We start from the raw sequence: 16836 nt of genomic DNA on the forward strand, positions 1-16836 counted from the left end.
CTGTATATAAATAACTGAGACCTCAGGCTCTTTCCAACCCTTCCACCCTCCCACTCCATTTGCTAGGATTCTACCAGGATTCTACGCCTGCCTCTGTAGCTACTTAAAACTTTTCTAAGCAGAAGGAAGCTGACACAATCTTTTGCAGCTTTACTGCCCCCGAAATACTTATCAATAGCAGCAATGAAACTGATCAGAACTTTATTCAGTTCACTCCGCAACTGCTGGACAAAGCTACTGAGTGCTTCAGTGGGACTGAAACTACCTGAAGATATTTAATGTACCACTGTACAGCTGATTCACATTCAGAAAGATCAAGTTCTAGCTTCTACAGGTTGAACCTCTCATCTGGTAACATCTGTAATCCAGCATGATTTTAGTGCCCAGACGACCACCATGGGTGTGACCAAGTTTCCCATGGTCCCATAAAATTTGTTCACAGCCACTAGTCCTGGCTCTCAGTGTTCTGTGCTGTTATTTACCTCTCACTTACACCTAAATGTTTTTTGAGAGCCCAGTAAGCAATGAAGTGCTAGTAATTCTGCTACACAACGGTCCAACAAATTCTCTTGTTAAGCACTGGCCAAGTCGAAGGGGTACCGAACTAGAGAGGTTCAACCTGTACATTTAACCTCAAGAGACAAATGGGGTAGACAGGATTACAAAATTAACATTTAGTAATACTGTCACAGTACCAATGACTAGTAATTTTATTACAGAGTAGGGACTAGGGAATCAAAAGTACCCCAGCAATTAACTTCACACACAAAACACTTTTTCATAAATTAATCTGTATTTGATGCTATATAAAATTCAGCATTGTTATAAAACTGATACTATGCACCACATTATATTTATGCATCATTACTTACCATTATGTAGAATATTTTTTAAAACAGATTAGGGATGTTAATGGTTAACTGGTTACCAGCAGGGGCTGGGGCAGTGGGAGCAGGAGTTGCTCCAACTCCGTGGGACATTCCAGTATGGCTGGAGCAGCCCCATCAATGGCAGCGCAGGGTGCGGAGGAGCTGCTCAGGTGCCCGCCCCTCACAGTCCCTCCCCAAATACAGAGGTAGCTCCAGGTAAGCTGAAGAACCCCTGCCCACAAGAACTGGGAACCATCTGGCTCTGGCTGAATCCAGAAACTCCCCAGCCATGCCCCATCCCTCAGCTCTTTTAACTGGTTAACCGGTTAAATGGTAGGTTAACCTACTGTTTAATTGGTTCACCAATTACAAGGGATTTTACATTCCTAAAACAGATAAAAGGGATCTTCCCTTTGAGAAAAGGGGGGGTTGCAGCCCCTTTAATTAGCTATGCAGATTATAGTATAGTTAAAGTTACATTCTGCTAGAGATTACAATATAATTAAATTTCATCAGATTATATTTATATTGCAGGGAAAATATGCACTTTTTAGGCATATACAAGTCACACATTTATAAAAATCAATACTGTCAATGACGAATCTGGTTGAAATTTTTGATGGATACAAATTTAAGGCTGTTTTAACAAATTTCAAACATGTAAGCACTTACATACCACTGAAAAGGTGCTATTAAAAATATATGAATTTAGTTTTAGAGTCAAGACAGCAAGACTGAAACTCAAGATTAGAGGTAAAGTTCTGTAATTTTTCAGTTCTGGAAATATAAGAGCAAAATGCTGAATAAACCTAGACAAGACCTTGTTAAGCTTAACAGCTCACGACAAACAAATCTTGGAATATCAAGTTTCACCCCAATATTCACAGTTTATCATTAGCAAAAGTTCAACTTCTTATAAAACAAAACAATTTACCTTTATCATCACTACTTCCACTTTCTGTCTGAACTTCCAGTACCCTGGTGGAAAGCGTGGAAACAGACTTTCCCTGGTTTGCATCTTTTCCAAATACACCTGAATTCCCAGGGGAGAATGAAAAACTACCCAATGTGCCAGAACTAAGGGACCCTAAAATGGAACTATCAACACTTTTGCCAAAATTAAATGAGACATTTGATGTAGCTCCTAATGAAGGTTCCGTGTTCTTTTCCGCTGTAGATTCAGTTTTCTTGCCCGCTTCATCTGCAGTTTTGGTGCTGTTAAACAAAAACGCTGATCCTTGCTCAAATTTTGAAGTCCCAAATGTAGGAATACACTGAGTTCCAGCTGTTTTGTTACTTTCATTTTCAGAGCCACTATCGCTACTGCTTCCATGATTTTGTTCAATGCTTGCTAAATATTTCTCATAGTCTCTAAATATGGGTGTCAAATCACAAAGTGGGTTTGTGTTTACATGCTTTACTATCCAGTCACGCACAGAACAGTTTAAAGCTGCCAGCTGTTTGTGATAAACACTAGAGCTGCACATTTTACTTTGAGTGTAACCAGAGGATGAGGACTGTTGACTGCCACCATTAGCTTTTGTGCTTGAAGCCTTTTTCTCAACCACTGGTGCGGTAGGACCATTTGATGTCACAGGGCCTATTAAAAACAAAAAAACAAAAAAAGAGTAATTAAAACAAAAAGTAGTCGGGAAGATACTTTCCTTTAAAGTTTATGAATCAAATCATTTAATTTAAGGACTAAGGGAAACAGATGGAGCAGCAAATAAATGCACAAAGCTTTAAAACAGGCCTAATATTTGTAGCCCAGAGTTTCAAAATTGCAGAGAGACAGTGATTAAAGATAAGAGATTGACTGTGCATTGTGTGCAGAAGTACTTTTCTGAACCTGCAGCCTGCCAATTTCATGAGCAAATGTCTGGTTCTTGTGTCACCTGAAGGAATACTACTTCCTTGTTCACTTTCTCCACACTATTCATCATTATATGCACTTCTCTTATAACCTACGGTCAGTCATCTAACGTTCTGAAAAGGCCATCTTTTCAATCTTACCTCACAGAGAAGTTGTTTTATACCTTTTTTTGGTCCTTCTCTGTACCTTCTTCCACATTTTAAAAATGTGTCAATCAGAAATGCATGCAGTATTAAAAGTGTGGGCATACTATGGATTTATATATCTATCAGATTTAGTCTCTTATTGATCTCCTTTATAATGGTTCCAATCATTACCTTTTTGACTGCTAATGTACATTTAGCAGATGTTTTCCAGAGAACTATCCACAATGTCTCCAAAATCTCTCAAGTGATGACAGCTAATTTAGATCCCATCGTTTTGTATGCACAGTTTCAATGTGCATTACTTTGCATTCATCAACATTCAATTTTACCTGTCATTTCTGCTGACTGGTCACCCAGTTTTGTGACCCTTTTGAAACTTTTTGCAGTCTACTTTGGACTTATCAAGCTTCAGTAATTTTCTACCATCTGCAAACTTTGCCACCTCACTGTTTACTCCCTTTTCCCAGATAATTATGAATCTGTTCAACAGCACTGATTCCAGTAGAGCGCCCTGGTGGACACCACTATTGGTAAAGCTCTTCATATCCACAGACCACTTTTGCGGATAGTGGAGCAGATACTCATGCAGGGCTCTCCCAGACTATGCTCAGCTACCAGGCAGAGGGGTGGGCACCAGGGCAGAATGGAATAAGGAGACGGCGGTGAAGGAGCACACCAAGTTCCCAAGTCTCCCAGCACAAGAGGCCAAAGTGCCAGACCTGTGTGGGACCCCCATTCCTACTTGGTGAGCAATGAGCTGCAGGAGCCCTGACTCCAGTTCGGGGACACATGCTGCCTGCCCGGCACACTATACTGTGCTGCTGTCTAGTATAGCTGAGAGCACGTGTGGGGGAAGTAACTGATTTCCAGGAAAGGAGGAGAGATCTCAGCAAAGCAGCAAACTGCCTTACTGGGAGGGAGCAGGGGTGAATTCTAATAGACTGGTGAGACATAATTTCCCTTTATAAAAGCCATCTTGACTCTTTCACCAACAAACTGAAATAATCTACATGCTTCACAACTCATCTAGGAATACTGTTTTCAAAGACAAATGGGTAAGCATGCATATGGACACAGGTTCAAGAGATTTTATAAGGCACTTCAGGACCAGGTTAAGGTCCCATGTTGATGTAGGATGTCTGATTTCTGGGAGAGGTTACCTATGAGCTCGAGGAATCTTTTTGTTGTAGGATGACTGAAAAGAGAATTGCTGTCTGTCTTACCATGAAAGAAAGTTCTGGCTGCAAGATGTAACTTTAGTTAGTTAAACCCATAAACCCCAAGAGGGGCATAGGTCATCCACAAGGCTCCTCCACCTGTTTCTATCTTGGTCAATGGCTTCAATCTGGGCCCATGAATATCCCAATTCTTGTGCTTTCGTGAGTGTAGATCTCCTCCATGTTATTTGGGGTCTTCCTCGGGTGCGTCTCCCCTGAGGATTCCATTTTAGGGCATGTTGAACAACGCTGGCTGGGGGTTTCCTCAAAGTATGTCCCAGCCATCCACATTTTCTCCTTTTTATTTGGATCCCCACTGGCTCTTGGCCTGTTCATGTCCACAGATGTTCATTCGTGACTTTGTCTTGCCATCTTATTTGTAATACGTACCTCAGCCATCTATTAAAAAACGTCTGCAGTTTGTGTGTTGAGAACTTTGTGGTGCGCCATGATTCACAGGCATGCAGCAGGACGGACTTTACATTTGAATTGAAAATTCTTAGCTTTGTTTCCACAGAGATGTTGTGTTATCTCCATACCAGCCACAGAGTTTGAAATGCTGCTGTGGCTTTGCCAATCCTGGATTTGATGTCTAGGTCAGTACCACCATCTTTATTCACAACACTACCTAGATAAGTAAATTGTTCAACGTCTTCGAGGGTCTCTCCCCCTAAAGTGATGTTGTCTTGTTTAGTGTGGTTGACCCTCATAGTTCTAGTTTTGCATCTACTGATTTTCAGGCCTGCCTTTGAGGCAGTGCTATCCAGTACTGCAACTTTGCTGTCCATATGCTCATGCCGATGTGCCAGGAGAGCAACGTCATCAGCAAAATCGATATCCTCTAATTGACGAGAGAAGGTCCACTGAATATCTCTCTGGTGTCCGCTTGTTGTTTTTAGCATAATCCAATCCATAACTATAAGGAAAAGGAATGGTGAGAGTAGACATCCCTGTCTCACACCTGTTCGAACAGTGAAAGATTCCGTCAGAGTGCCATTATGTACAACCTGGCAAGTGGAGGGTTTGTAATTGGCTCGAATGAGATTAATGATCTTCTGGGGAATGCCCTGATACTGCAACAGTCTCCACAGTGTATTTCTGTCTACACTATCAAAGGCCTGTTCAAGGTCTAAGCTCTATCAAAGGTAAAGATGTACCTTTACTGCCTTAGAAATAATCCTGACTTGAGATCTAGAATGAAGAAGTGCAAGTGGGATGGTGAGAGGATGTGAGGGCAATATGTTTTGAGTCAGACCAGACTGGAGGAGAGAGCAGGGGGTGGGCTATATAGCAGCACCTCTTTCACAGTCTGAACTGAACAACTCTGTTTTTGAATCATCAAGGAGCCAGAGAACCTGCAAGTTGGGTGGCAAATCTAACTGGTGTTCTGCTAGAGTAGGGAAAAAAGGCTGAAGAATGACTGGTGGGAACATCACCAAATGCGTACAGTATGGGAACCATAGTTTTCTTGGCCAAACGGGAACTATAAAAATAACCTTTACTCTCTTTTCTTGAGCAAGACCTTTGATAGAGTAATTGGAAGAAAGGAATAAGGAGACCCGTATTCCAGTGAAAGAAAAAAGTGTCTCCAAGAACAATGCGCAGAACTGGGAACATTTGTTGGTGCTGACTTTGGAAAATAAGTATTTCTGGGACTCTTCAATGCAGAACTGTGTTCTGGAGAACAGGATCCATTTCCCATTCATGCTTCTGAAAGATTTGATGCTAAGGGAATCTGCTCTGGTTTCAAAAAAGGCAGAGTGATGGTATACTGCTGCAGTGCCAAATGAATCGATTCCATAGTTCCACTGACTTAGAACCATAGCACTGCATTTTATTCCTTGAAGAGTTATGTAAAACAGGAGAAAGCAAACTTTTGATATCAGGCCCCATTTTCATCCCTGCAATTAGCTGAGGTCCCCCAACCTGTAAGTAAAGTGCTGTGCTCCCTTGGCAATGTTGGCTGGGGAAGGGGGGAGGCAGAAACAAGGGGCTGTCTTAGTAAAAGCATACCCCCACTCAGATGCCTCCACGTCCCAGCTTGCTCCTGCTGAGAGATGCTGAAAATGTGGCTGGGATAGTCCAGCACTCCCAGGGGGCAGTGGATACCTAGGTTGCAGGAGGCCTGACAGCACAGTTCAGGTGAGCCAGGGGAGGTCACGGAGAAGGCAGCAGAGGCCCCCATGGGGGGGGAGGTGTGTGTACCGGAAAAGATGCCAGCTCTCTGATGACAACAGAGAAGGCAGTGGGAAGGAGGAAGGAAGCGCAGCACACAAGCACAGAAGCTACAGGGAGGCAGTTGAGGGCTCCTGAAGGTGGGAAGCTGATTGCACTGGACACCCCCCCCCCCCCAGTTTGCACACCTCTGTTGTAACTCATTCATACCGCGTTGTCTGTTATAAAATTTCTACATTTGCCTTAAGGTCAACAATATCAAACGTGAACAGGCATTCCTGATCACTGAGTTCTAATATGCTGATATATACTGTTGATGCCAAGAGGGACACTATCTTGAACTGTATGGTTGCCTAGATAAGCTCCTCAGCCCAGCAAAGATGCCTCTGTAAAAAAAAAATTTGGAGGTGGTGAAGGAAGCCTTTCACAGATATACTGGGGAGCCTGCCACACAATTCAAGAGAGTTTTTGATTGTTGATGGCATTGAAAGCAGTTTACTTAGTCTGTCTCTTTGGTGCACATAATGCTTTGTGCCATGCTTGAAGTTGTTTATAGACAACTGCTGGCTAAAGTCTGCAAGCTAGCTTGGATTATGTTAAGACAGGGTGTTGAACCTGTGGAGTGAGGTGAAGGCTTTGGACTTCAATGCATCTATAACAACCTCCCATGAATTATAGATATTGGAATCAGTTGATTTTTGAACGTTCAATCTTTAGTTGCAGCTGCATGAGTGTATTCGTAGTCTTGTGTGGCTGACAGTATTTTGAAAGATCATGCCTGAAGCAGGCAGTCATCTACATATGGATATCACAATTCCTAGTTTGCAAAGATGTGCTGTTACCAAAGATAGGATCTGTGAGAACATCTCGTGTGCAGATGACAGGCCAAATAAAAGCACATTGTACAGACACATCTCGAAGAACACCAGTTACGGAACAGGTAACTGCCTTTTCTTCTTTGAGTGATTGCTCATGTGCATTCCAATTTGGGTGAATGCAAGCCAATGCCTAGGAGGCAGGGTCGGAGCCCTGCCAGGAGTGCAGGACAGCCCTGCCCACTGCAGCGTCTTCCCTAGAGTGCTGCGCAACTGCGTAATGCACTGCAAATGTGTGAATGGAGGATCAAGTGGCCGCTCCGCAAATGTCTTGGACAGGGACTTTGGCTAGGAACGCCACAGAGGACGCGTGTGCCCTTGTGGAGTGAGCCCTGATTGGCAGAGGGGGAACCCCCGCCAGTTTGTAACACTCACTGATACAGGCTACTATCCAGGAGGAGATCAGCTGAGAGGAAACTGGATGCCCCTTCATCCTGTCTGCTACTGCAACGAACAGCTGCTGTGACTTCTGGATGGGTTTGGTCCTGTCCATATAGAAGGCCAGTGCCCTCCGTACATCCAAAGTGTGTAGACTCTGCTCCCTAGGGGAGGCATGGGGCTTTGGGTAAAACACCGGTAAGGTGATGTCTTGGTTACTATAGAAAGGGGAGACCACCTTAGGCTGAAATGCCGGGTGGGGTCTTAGTCTAACCTTGTCCTTGCGGAACACCGTATAAATTGGGTCCACCGTCAGGGCCCTTAGCTCTGACACCCTTCTGGCTGAGGTAATGGCCACCAGGAAGGCCACCTTATAAGTAAGAAACAACATAGAACAAGAGGCGAGAGATTCAAAAGGGGGAGCCATCAGCTTAGACAAAACCAAATTAAGGTCCCACATTGGCAGGGGGGCCTGAACCTGTGGGCTAACTCTCTCCATTCCCTTCATAAACCTTTTTACCACCAGGTCTGAGAAGACCGAAAACCTCCCGTCCCCTGGGTGGAACGCTGAAATGGCTGCCAGGTGCACCTTTAGGGAGGATACTGACAGCACTGCCTGGCTCAGAGCCAGCAAGTAATCTAGGACACTTGGTATTGTGGCCTCTCCCGGGGACATCCCCTTTTGGGTGGCCCAAATGGTAAATCTTTTCCATTTGGCTACATATGCTACCCTTGTAGAGGGTTTCCTGCTGTTCAGCAATACTCCCCTGACAGGTTCGGAGCAGGCCAGCTTAACCGGTCTCAGCCATGGAGCCTCCATGCTGTCAGGTGCAGCGCTTGGAGACTGGGGTGCTGCAGTCTCCCCTCCTCCTGTGTCAGCAGGCCCGGGAGCAGCAAGAGTGTCGCCAGAGCGTGAGTGGACCTCTCCAAGAGGGCTGAGTACCGATGCTGTCGAGCCCAGGCTGGGGCCACCAGAATTACTGACATTTGGGCTGACCAAATTTTCAACAGCATTCAGTGGATGAGCGGTATCAGTGGAAAGGTGTATAGCAATGGGCCTGACCAATGGATGCTGAAGGCATCTGCCCAAGAACCTGGACTTCGGTTCTGGTAAGAGCAGAATGTCCTGCACTTCGCATTGAGATGCGTGGCGAAGAGGTCTACCTGGGGACATCCCCACCTCTGGAAAACTGAATTCAGTACTTGTGTGTGTAATGACCACTCGTGGTCCATGAAGGACCTGCTGAGGTGGTCCGCCAGAGAGTTGTGAGTCCCAGGCAGGTAGAACGCCCTCTGGAGAATCTGGTGCTGGATGCAGAAATCCCAGAGCGCGAGGGCCTCTAGACACAGGGGCGATGAGCGTGCACCCCCTTGTTTGTTTATATGGTACATTGCTGTGCTGTTGTCTGTGCTGACTGCTACACAGTGCCCTTCAACTTGTGCTGAAATACTTCGCATGCCAGACAAACTGCTCTGAGCTCTCTCACATTTATGTGGAGATGAGCGTCCATTTTGCCTCACAGGGCCTGCATCTGGTGGTCCCTCAAGTGTGCTCCCCAGCCCAGGTCTGATGCGTCCGTGACTAGGGAGAGGGAGGGTTGTGGGGGATTGAAGGGTACCCCCACATGCCAACTGACTGCATAGGTCTGCATAGAAAGGCGAGCCACATCTGAAAGGGGCGCATTCGTAACCTGGCATGCTGGACTAGGAACGTGCATGCCGCTATGTGTCCCAACAATCTGAGGCATCCCCTAGCTGTTGTGGTTGGGAACCTCATTAGGGCTTGTATGCAAGCCGCCATCGCCTGGACCCTGCTGTGTGGCAGAAACGCTCTGGCCTGCTTTGCGTCTAGATGTGCACCTACGAACTCTATGACTTGAGTCGGGACTAATACAGACTTCGCCTCATTTACTAGGAGGCCTAACGTGCCGCACGTTGCTCTTATTAGCTGTACATGTTTCGACACCTGTCCTTGTGACCGACCCTTGATCAGCCAGTCATCTAGGTATGAGAACATATGCAAACCTCGCCTGCAAAGGAAGGCTGCCACTACTGACACGCATTTGGTAAAGACTCTCAGGGCTGAGGAGAGTCCGAACGGGAGGACTGTAAATTGATAATGGTCCTTCCCTAGCACAAATCTGAGGAACCTCCTGGGAGATGGATAAATTGCTACATGGAAATATGCGTCCTGTAAGTCGAGAGCAGCGAACCAATCCCCTCATTCCAGCGTTGGGATAATTATTCCCAGGGATATCATACGAAACTTTATCTTTCTTACAAATTTGTTGAGATTTCATAGGTCCAAGATGGGCCTCAGCCCCCCTTTCGCTTACGGAATGAGGAAATAGCGGGAATAAAATCCCTGTCCCCAGAATTCCTGGGGACTTTCCTCTATAGCCCCCTTTTGGAGGAGGATTCCTACCTCCTGTCTGAGAACTATCTCGTGAGAAGGGTCCCTGAAGAGGGACGGGGAAGGGAGTTATGAAGAGGGGTAAGAAGAAAATTGGATAGCATATCCCTTTCCTACCGTGCGGAGGACCCAATGGTCCAAAGTTATGCTGCACCATGCCTGGTAAAATGGGGATAAGCGGAGTGAAAATAAACCTTGGGCTGGAACTATGGGAGTGGACCGTACAACGCTCTCGACCGCCCCATCAAAACTGGTGTCTAGGCCCAGGAGGGGTTTTAGTGTGGCCCTGGTCCTGTGTTTGGTGACCCTGATGCCTCCTATTATGGCGGCTCCTTCTTCTGTTCCCCTCCCATTGCTGCTGGGGGAACTGTCTGAACTGAGGCCTAAGGTTAAACTGCCTTCTTTGGGTCACCAGTGTGTATAGACACAGTGAGCGTAACGTGGATCAAGAGTCCTTCATGCCATGAAGTCTCTTAACCGTTTTCTCCAAAAATAGAGAGGGGCCTTCAAAAGGGAGGTCTTGAATGGACTGCTGCACCTCTTGTGAGAGTCCTGAGACCTGAAGCCATGCTCCCCTTCGCATGGCAATACCAAAGGGCCATAACCGTAGTGGCTGCATCAACTGCATCTAGGGCGGCCTGCAGTGCTGCTCCGGATATGAGCCTCTGCTCCACTACCAGGGCCATAAAGTCTGTCTTGGCGTCCGGTGGAAGCAGTTCAGCGAAACGGTCCATGGAACTGGCCATATTATATGCATATCTGCTAACTATGGGCTGCTGGTTAGCAATTCTCAACTGCAGACCACCTGTGGAGTCAACTTTTCTACCATACAGGTCTAGTCTTTTGGCATCCTTGTTCTTGGGGGAGGGCCCTTGAAGCCCCTGTCTCTCCCTATTGTTCACCACATCCATGACAAGGAAGTCAGGGGGAGGATGGGTGAACAGATGCTTATTTCCCTGTGCCGGGACAAAATACCTGCGTTCGCTTTTCCTAGCCGTGGGCAAGGTTGAGACCGGGGTTTGTCACACTGTCTTAGCTGTGTTGGCAATTGTCTTTATAATAGGCAGTGCCATCCTGGACAGTCCAGAGGTTGAGAGGATGTTTGTGACAGGATCTACTTCATCCCTGACCTCTTCAGCCTGTACCCCAGGCTCTGGGCAACACTCGTCAACAGTTGCTGGTACGTGCCTCCATCCTCCAATACTGTGGATGCAGAGGACCCAGCTAATGCCTCATCTGGAGAAGACGAAGATGAGGTCAACATACCTTCCAAACCTGTTGACACAGAGGATTCTGGCACTGCCACTTGAGTCCCCGGCACCACAATCTGCGGCATCATGCTCGGTGCCTGGGGCGGAGGGACCCTAGTGGTTCCTGGTGGGGTGCTATGAAACCAGGGTCACTCTGCAGCTGGGATGGGACCGATTCAGTCGGTGCTGGTGTCCATTGCACCACAGTTCCCGGTGCCTGTACAGGCGGCACCCATGCTTGGGTCGCTTCTAACTGATCCGGTGCCGATGTCAACACCAACGATTGTGCCCGTACTGCCATCAGAGCCAGTGCCGATGACTCCCCCTGCTCCTTCGGCGGGACTCCCAAAGATGCTGTCGGCGCCAAGCTCAGCACTTAGGGAGTGCCCAGAGCCCTGAACGGGAGTCCAGCAATTCGCCCTTGCTCCTCGTGGATCACCCACCAGGTCCAGAAGGGCCATTGTGGTGCCCCCGATGGTGCCTTTGCCACTCTACTTAAAGGGAGCGTCGGGAGTGGCGCCGGTGCCCACTGCGTCAGGATGACCTTGTACTCTCACTCCTTACGGAGCCGGAGTAAAGGGAGTCCGATTCCGATGTGGACCCTGAAACCGACATCCATGGTGGTGCCAAGGGTCCCGTACTTCTCATTGGTTCCTGCAGGCTCTGTCCCATCTGCACAGTGCCAACGGATTGTTGGGGTCCCCCCCGGCGTCAAGAGCTGTGCCAGGGTCCCTGTAACCTGACCCCGTGTCTGGAGCAAGGGTGGCGAAGGCTCCCGGTGTGGCGTTTGTAGCAGCACCGTAAATTGCAGGAGGCCTTAAGCAGCACCAAAGGCCTCCTGCGTTGAGGGCAGTCTGGGAAAGCGCGGGCTCCTGCCTCCCACTGAAGTCGACGCCAGCACTTCGTGACCTCGCTCATGGTGCAATTTGGCAGACTCTCCAGATGCCTGTCTTCGCACTCTTCTCTCCTGTGAATGGCCCCAGTGCCATCTCGTCTTCTTGCGAGGCACCGGAGACTGGCTCTTGTGGCGCCGGGAGGCACTAGGCAATGAGTCCAACTCTCAGAGCTGGAAGCCCTCTGACTGCACTGACAGTGCTGGAGCGCTCTGCACTGAAGACGCAGCACTCTGCGTTCCTGCCAAGGAACCCTCTGGGTGCAAGGCTGACTCCATCAGAAGAACTTTTAGTCTTTGAGCTCTATCTTTTAGAGTCCTTGATTTGAAGGCCTTGCAGATGGAGCAACGCTCTTGGAGATGAGCCTCACCGAGGCAGACCAGACAAGCTTTATGTGGGTCACTCTTGGGCATATGTTTGCCACATTCAGAACAGTTTTTAAAACCCAGAGAGCCAGGCATCGCCTGGTGGCGAGGCGCCGAGGGTGTTAAAGACCCACCTTGGCTTACTAAGTGCTAATTTCCTACAGAGATAAACTATTTACAACTAATTAAAACAACAAAGGCCACCAGCGAACTCTCAAGAAGAGTTAAGCTCCAGCAACTGACAGCGTGGCAAGAAGGAACTGAGAGGGGGGCGGGGCGGGCGGTGCATATATGGGTGGCCATATGGGCACCACTCCAGGAGGCACCGCACCGACCCTAAGGCTACCGGCTATGGCAAAAAGCTTCCGGCAACTGGGCATGCGCACGGCGCACACCCAAATTGGAATGCACATGAGCAATCACTTGAAGAAGAATAAAATTGTCAGACACAGAACAACAAATTGTTCGGTGAAAGACAATATGATTTCTGTAGAGGGAAATCATGTCAAAATTTGAAGTGCTAGCATGCCATATAGCCATGGGCACTTTGAGGTAGCCACGGGGAGAATTAGCCTAACAAAGTGCTGCATATTCACTACAGCACTTCATTAGTATATTCTGATCAGGCTGACTACCATGCCCCCTTTGAAGAAAGAGGCAAGTGTAGACACAGCCCAAGAGTTCTTTGAACAGGTCAACAAACATGTGGATAAGGGGGATCCAGTAGATATTGTGTACTTGGAATTCCAGAGAGAATTTGACAATGTCTCTCACCGAAGGCTCTATGTAATTTAAGTTGTCATGGGATAAGAGGGAAGATCCTTCCATAGGCTGAGAACTGATTATAAAGGCAGGAAACAGAGGGTAGGAATAAGAGGTAAATTTTCAGAATGGAGAAGGGTAACTAGCGGTGTTCCCCAAGGGTCAGTCCTAGGACCAATCCTATTCAACTTATTCATAAACGATCTGGAGAAAGGGGTAAACTGCGAGGCAGCAAAGTTTGCAGATGACACTAAACTGCTCAAGATTGTTCCAAAGCAGACTGTGAAGAACTTCTCACAATACTGAGTGATTGGGCAACAAAATGGCAAATGAAATTTAATGTGGATAAATGTAAAGTAATGCACACTGGAAAAAATAACCCCAACTATACATACAGTATGATGGGGGCTAATTTAGCTATAACTCATCAGGAAAGAGATCGTGGAGTCATCATGGATAGTTCTCTGAAAACATCCATACAGTGTGCACAGGCAATCAAAAAAGCAAACAGGATGTTAGGGATCGTTAAAAAAGGGACAGAGAATAAAACGGAGAATATCTTACTACCCTTATATGAAACCACGGTACACCCACATCTTGAATACTGTGTACAGATGTGGTCTCATCTCAAGAAAGATATATTGGCAATAGAAAAGGTTCTAAAAAGGGCAACTAAAATGATTAGGGGGTTGGAATGGGTCCCATATGAAGAGAGATTAGAGAGACTAGGACTCGTCATCTTACAAGAGGAGGAGACTAAGTGGGAATATGATAGAGGTACATAAAACTATAAGTGGTGTGGAGAAAGTGAACAAGCAAAAATTATTTACTTGTTCTCATTGTATCAGAACTAGAGAACACCAAATGAATTTAATGGGCAGCAGGTTTAAAACAAATAAAAAGAAGTTCTTCCTCACACAGCACAGAGTCAACTGGTATAATTCCTTACCAGAGGAGGTTGCAAAGGCTTGGACTTTAACAGGGTTTTAAAAAGAACTAGATAAATTCATGGAGGTTACGTCCATTAATGGCTATTAGCCTGGATGGGTAAGGAATGGTCAGAAGCTGGAGAAGGATGGCAGGAGAGAGACTGCTTGATCACTACGTGTTCAGTCGACACCCTCTGGGTCACCGGGTATTGGCCACTGTCAGTAGACAGGATATTGGGCTGGATGGACCTTTGGTCTGACCCCGTATGGACATTCTTAAGTTCTAGTCAGTATGGGCCAGCTTCTGAGCAGGAGAGCCAGCCATGCTCCTTTTTGGGTTTTTTTCCCCCAAAAGGGAAGAGATGACAAATATCAATTATGGACAGTGGACAGGTAGACTCCTCACCCTTCCTCCCCATGGAGGTGTTTTAGTTTTGGTTTGGTTTGGTTTGTTTGTTTTTTTAAACACAAAGGATAGCATTAATCTAACAAACTCTTCCAGTTACACTATCTATTGGAAATATAGTACAGAAATATATTGTCACTTGGATTCTGCTAATGCTTCATTTCAGGCCAAAAGTGGTCAAGAACAAACTCAGGATGATTCACCCAAGCAGCACTAAACTTCAAGATGGCCACATATGTACTTTCCTTGTTGCAGACTAACCAAAAACCATCTAAAAATCTCTGATATAAGGTACAGGAATGTGGATACACCGAGAGTGGCACACCCACAGGGACATTACTTGAAGGAAAAACAATCTTTCAAAATTGTTAAACCTTCCAGCAGAGAACATGCATAGACTTTAATTCTAAATGATCCTTTCAAAAAATGATGGAAAATGGGGGTTGTAGAGAAAAAGTTTTATCACCTTCTCTACAGCTAATGCTGGCCATGCTTACTATTAAGATGATGTAGTCAACTGTGACCTTTGAGGAGCGTTAAATATTGGCATTTGTTTCAAAAAGTTTCGATCAAGTTTTGTCAAAACTACTTAAAATTTCTTAAAAATTATAAAATGTCATAACACTATGTATGTAAGTCTAGTTACTGGGGTAGTTTTGTAGTGTGTGTTTAAATATTGTAAATGTCAAGATTTTATATATAAGATGCACTTTTATAAAATATTGGAAAAACATGAAGCCACAATACCAGTATATTGGAAAATACAGTCTCAAAGTAAACTGAAAGAGTGTCTAGTCTAGCCTCTTTTACTGATAAATTCAGCAGAGACCATAAAAGTATACAGCTTTGAAAACAGACTATGCTGTAATTTGCAGCTATGATGTCCATAGCTCCACCTAGCGTTTCTACAGAGCAAATAGCAAAATTTGTTTTAGTTATTGATTCAAGGAAAAATATAAAGGATGGCCCCACCACCAAAAGCACATAAGCATTATGAAAGCTGAAAAGTTGTCAGTTTGACTCCACAACACTAAAGACAAAAGTAATGTTATACAACAGCAGAAGCAGACAGGATTCAAATGTGACCCAGCATTTCATCAGTTCCAAGTTTGCCCATAAAAAGTGCAGTACAGAAAATTATTTCTGATTATTGTAGCTGATTTATGGGGAGTTTTTTCAGTAGCTCTCACAAATTATTTTAGAAAATAATCAGAATCAGATGGCCAGAATCATCATTGTAATGTTACTTCAAGAACATTATAATGAAGTGCTACAGAAAAAAAATATCCCCTTTGCTATCATAAGCAACCCACAAGTAACATTTCTCAGTGTGCTCACTTTGATTGTAAGGAGATTAAACATACATAACAGAATAAGAAATAGCATTGCTTGAAATTCATTTAAATCTCTTCCATTAAGGTCTAAACACTATCTAAGCCAGCTTTCAATAACGAGCACTGCAACAGAAATAGTCATATCTGATGGGATATTTTTACTGAATTTTATTCATCCAAGTCAACAGTGGGCAATCTGTGAGACACAAGCATAAATTGACAGCGTGCCACAAGACATTTTGCTGACATTGACTGTCCACATGCACCAACCCCTGCAGCTCACAGTGGACACTGTTCACCATTCCTGGACAATGGGAGTTGCATACCAGTGATCAAAGTTATGGAAGTTAGGAAAAAATTACAAATATTCAAGATTAAAACGAATATACTTTATTAGTAGGATTTCACAAACTTGGCATGTTATACTATGTTTCAATTTTTCATTCCCAGTGAATCTTTCCATAAAGTCTCCAGTTTCTAATTTAAAAACTATAGCCAATTACAGATTAGTTTCCAAATTTCACATTTGGGGATCCAAATGAGTATAAAATGACTTGCCCTTCCCACTTGTTCCAAGTCTTTGTAAGAAACCTAACAGACAATACTATTTTTTTAAAATTTCTCTTACTGTGATAAAGAAAAACTGTTAACGTTTGGGCTACCATTTTACCTTCAACAATAACTTTGGAGAGTATTTGTTATTACATTGAAATTTCATTTAATACAAATAAAATTAACTAACTTACCAAATGCAGGCTGTGCTTCAGAAGCAGTCTTTGTATTAGTGAAAGAGGGAGTACTAGAAATACCACTGCTTCCATTTGACAGACCTCCTAAAGGCTTTACTTCTGTACCATTACCAAATCCAGTGAAGCCACCACCTCCTTTTCCAGAAGGTAAAACAAAACCTTTAAACCCTTTAAAAGCTCCTCCACTGTCAGACTGAAATAC

General features: G+C 45.2%; 1 protein-coding gene across 5 annotated transcripts in view; it reads right to left on the bottom strand.

Annotated features, from left to right (window-relative positions):
* The window catches only part of NUP50 (nucleoporin 50), a 50398-nt gene that overhangs the window by 21507 nt on the left and 12055 nt on the right, over positions 1 to 16836 (bottom strand). For all 5 annotated transcript variants that reach the window (XM_075003513.1, XM_075003522.1, XM_075003528.1 and 2 more), the window contains 2 exons: positions 16632 to 16827; positions 1804 to 2469 (listed from right to left, as the gene is read on the bottom strand). In XM_075003513.1, coding sequence (XP_074859614.1) covers positions 1804 to 2469; positions 16632 to 16827 — 862 coding nt within the window. The remainder of the gene's footprint in view (positions 1 to 1803; positions 2470 to 16631; positions 16828 to 16836) is intronic.

Source organism: Carettochelys insculpta, chromosome 1 (genome assembly GCF_033958435.1).
Source record: "Carettochelys insculpta isolate YL-2023 chromosome 1, ASM3395843v1, whole genome shotgun sequence".
Taxonomy (NCBI): domain Eukaryota; kingdom Metazoa; phylum Chordata; order Testudines; family Carettochelyidae; genus Carettochelys; species Carettochelys insculpta.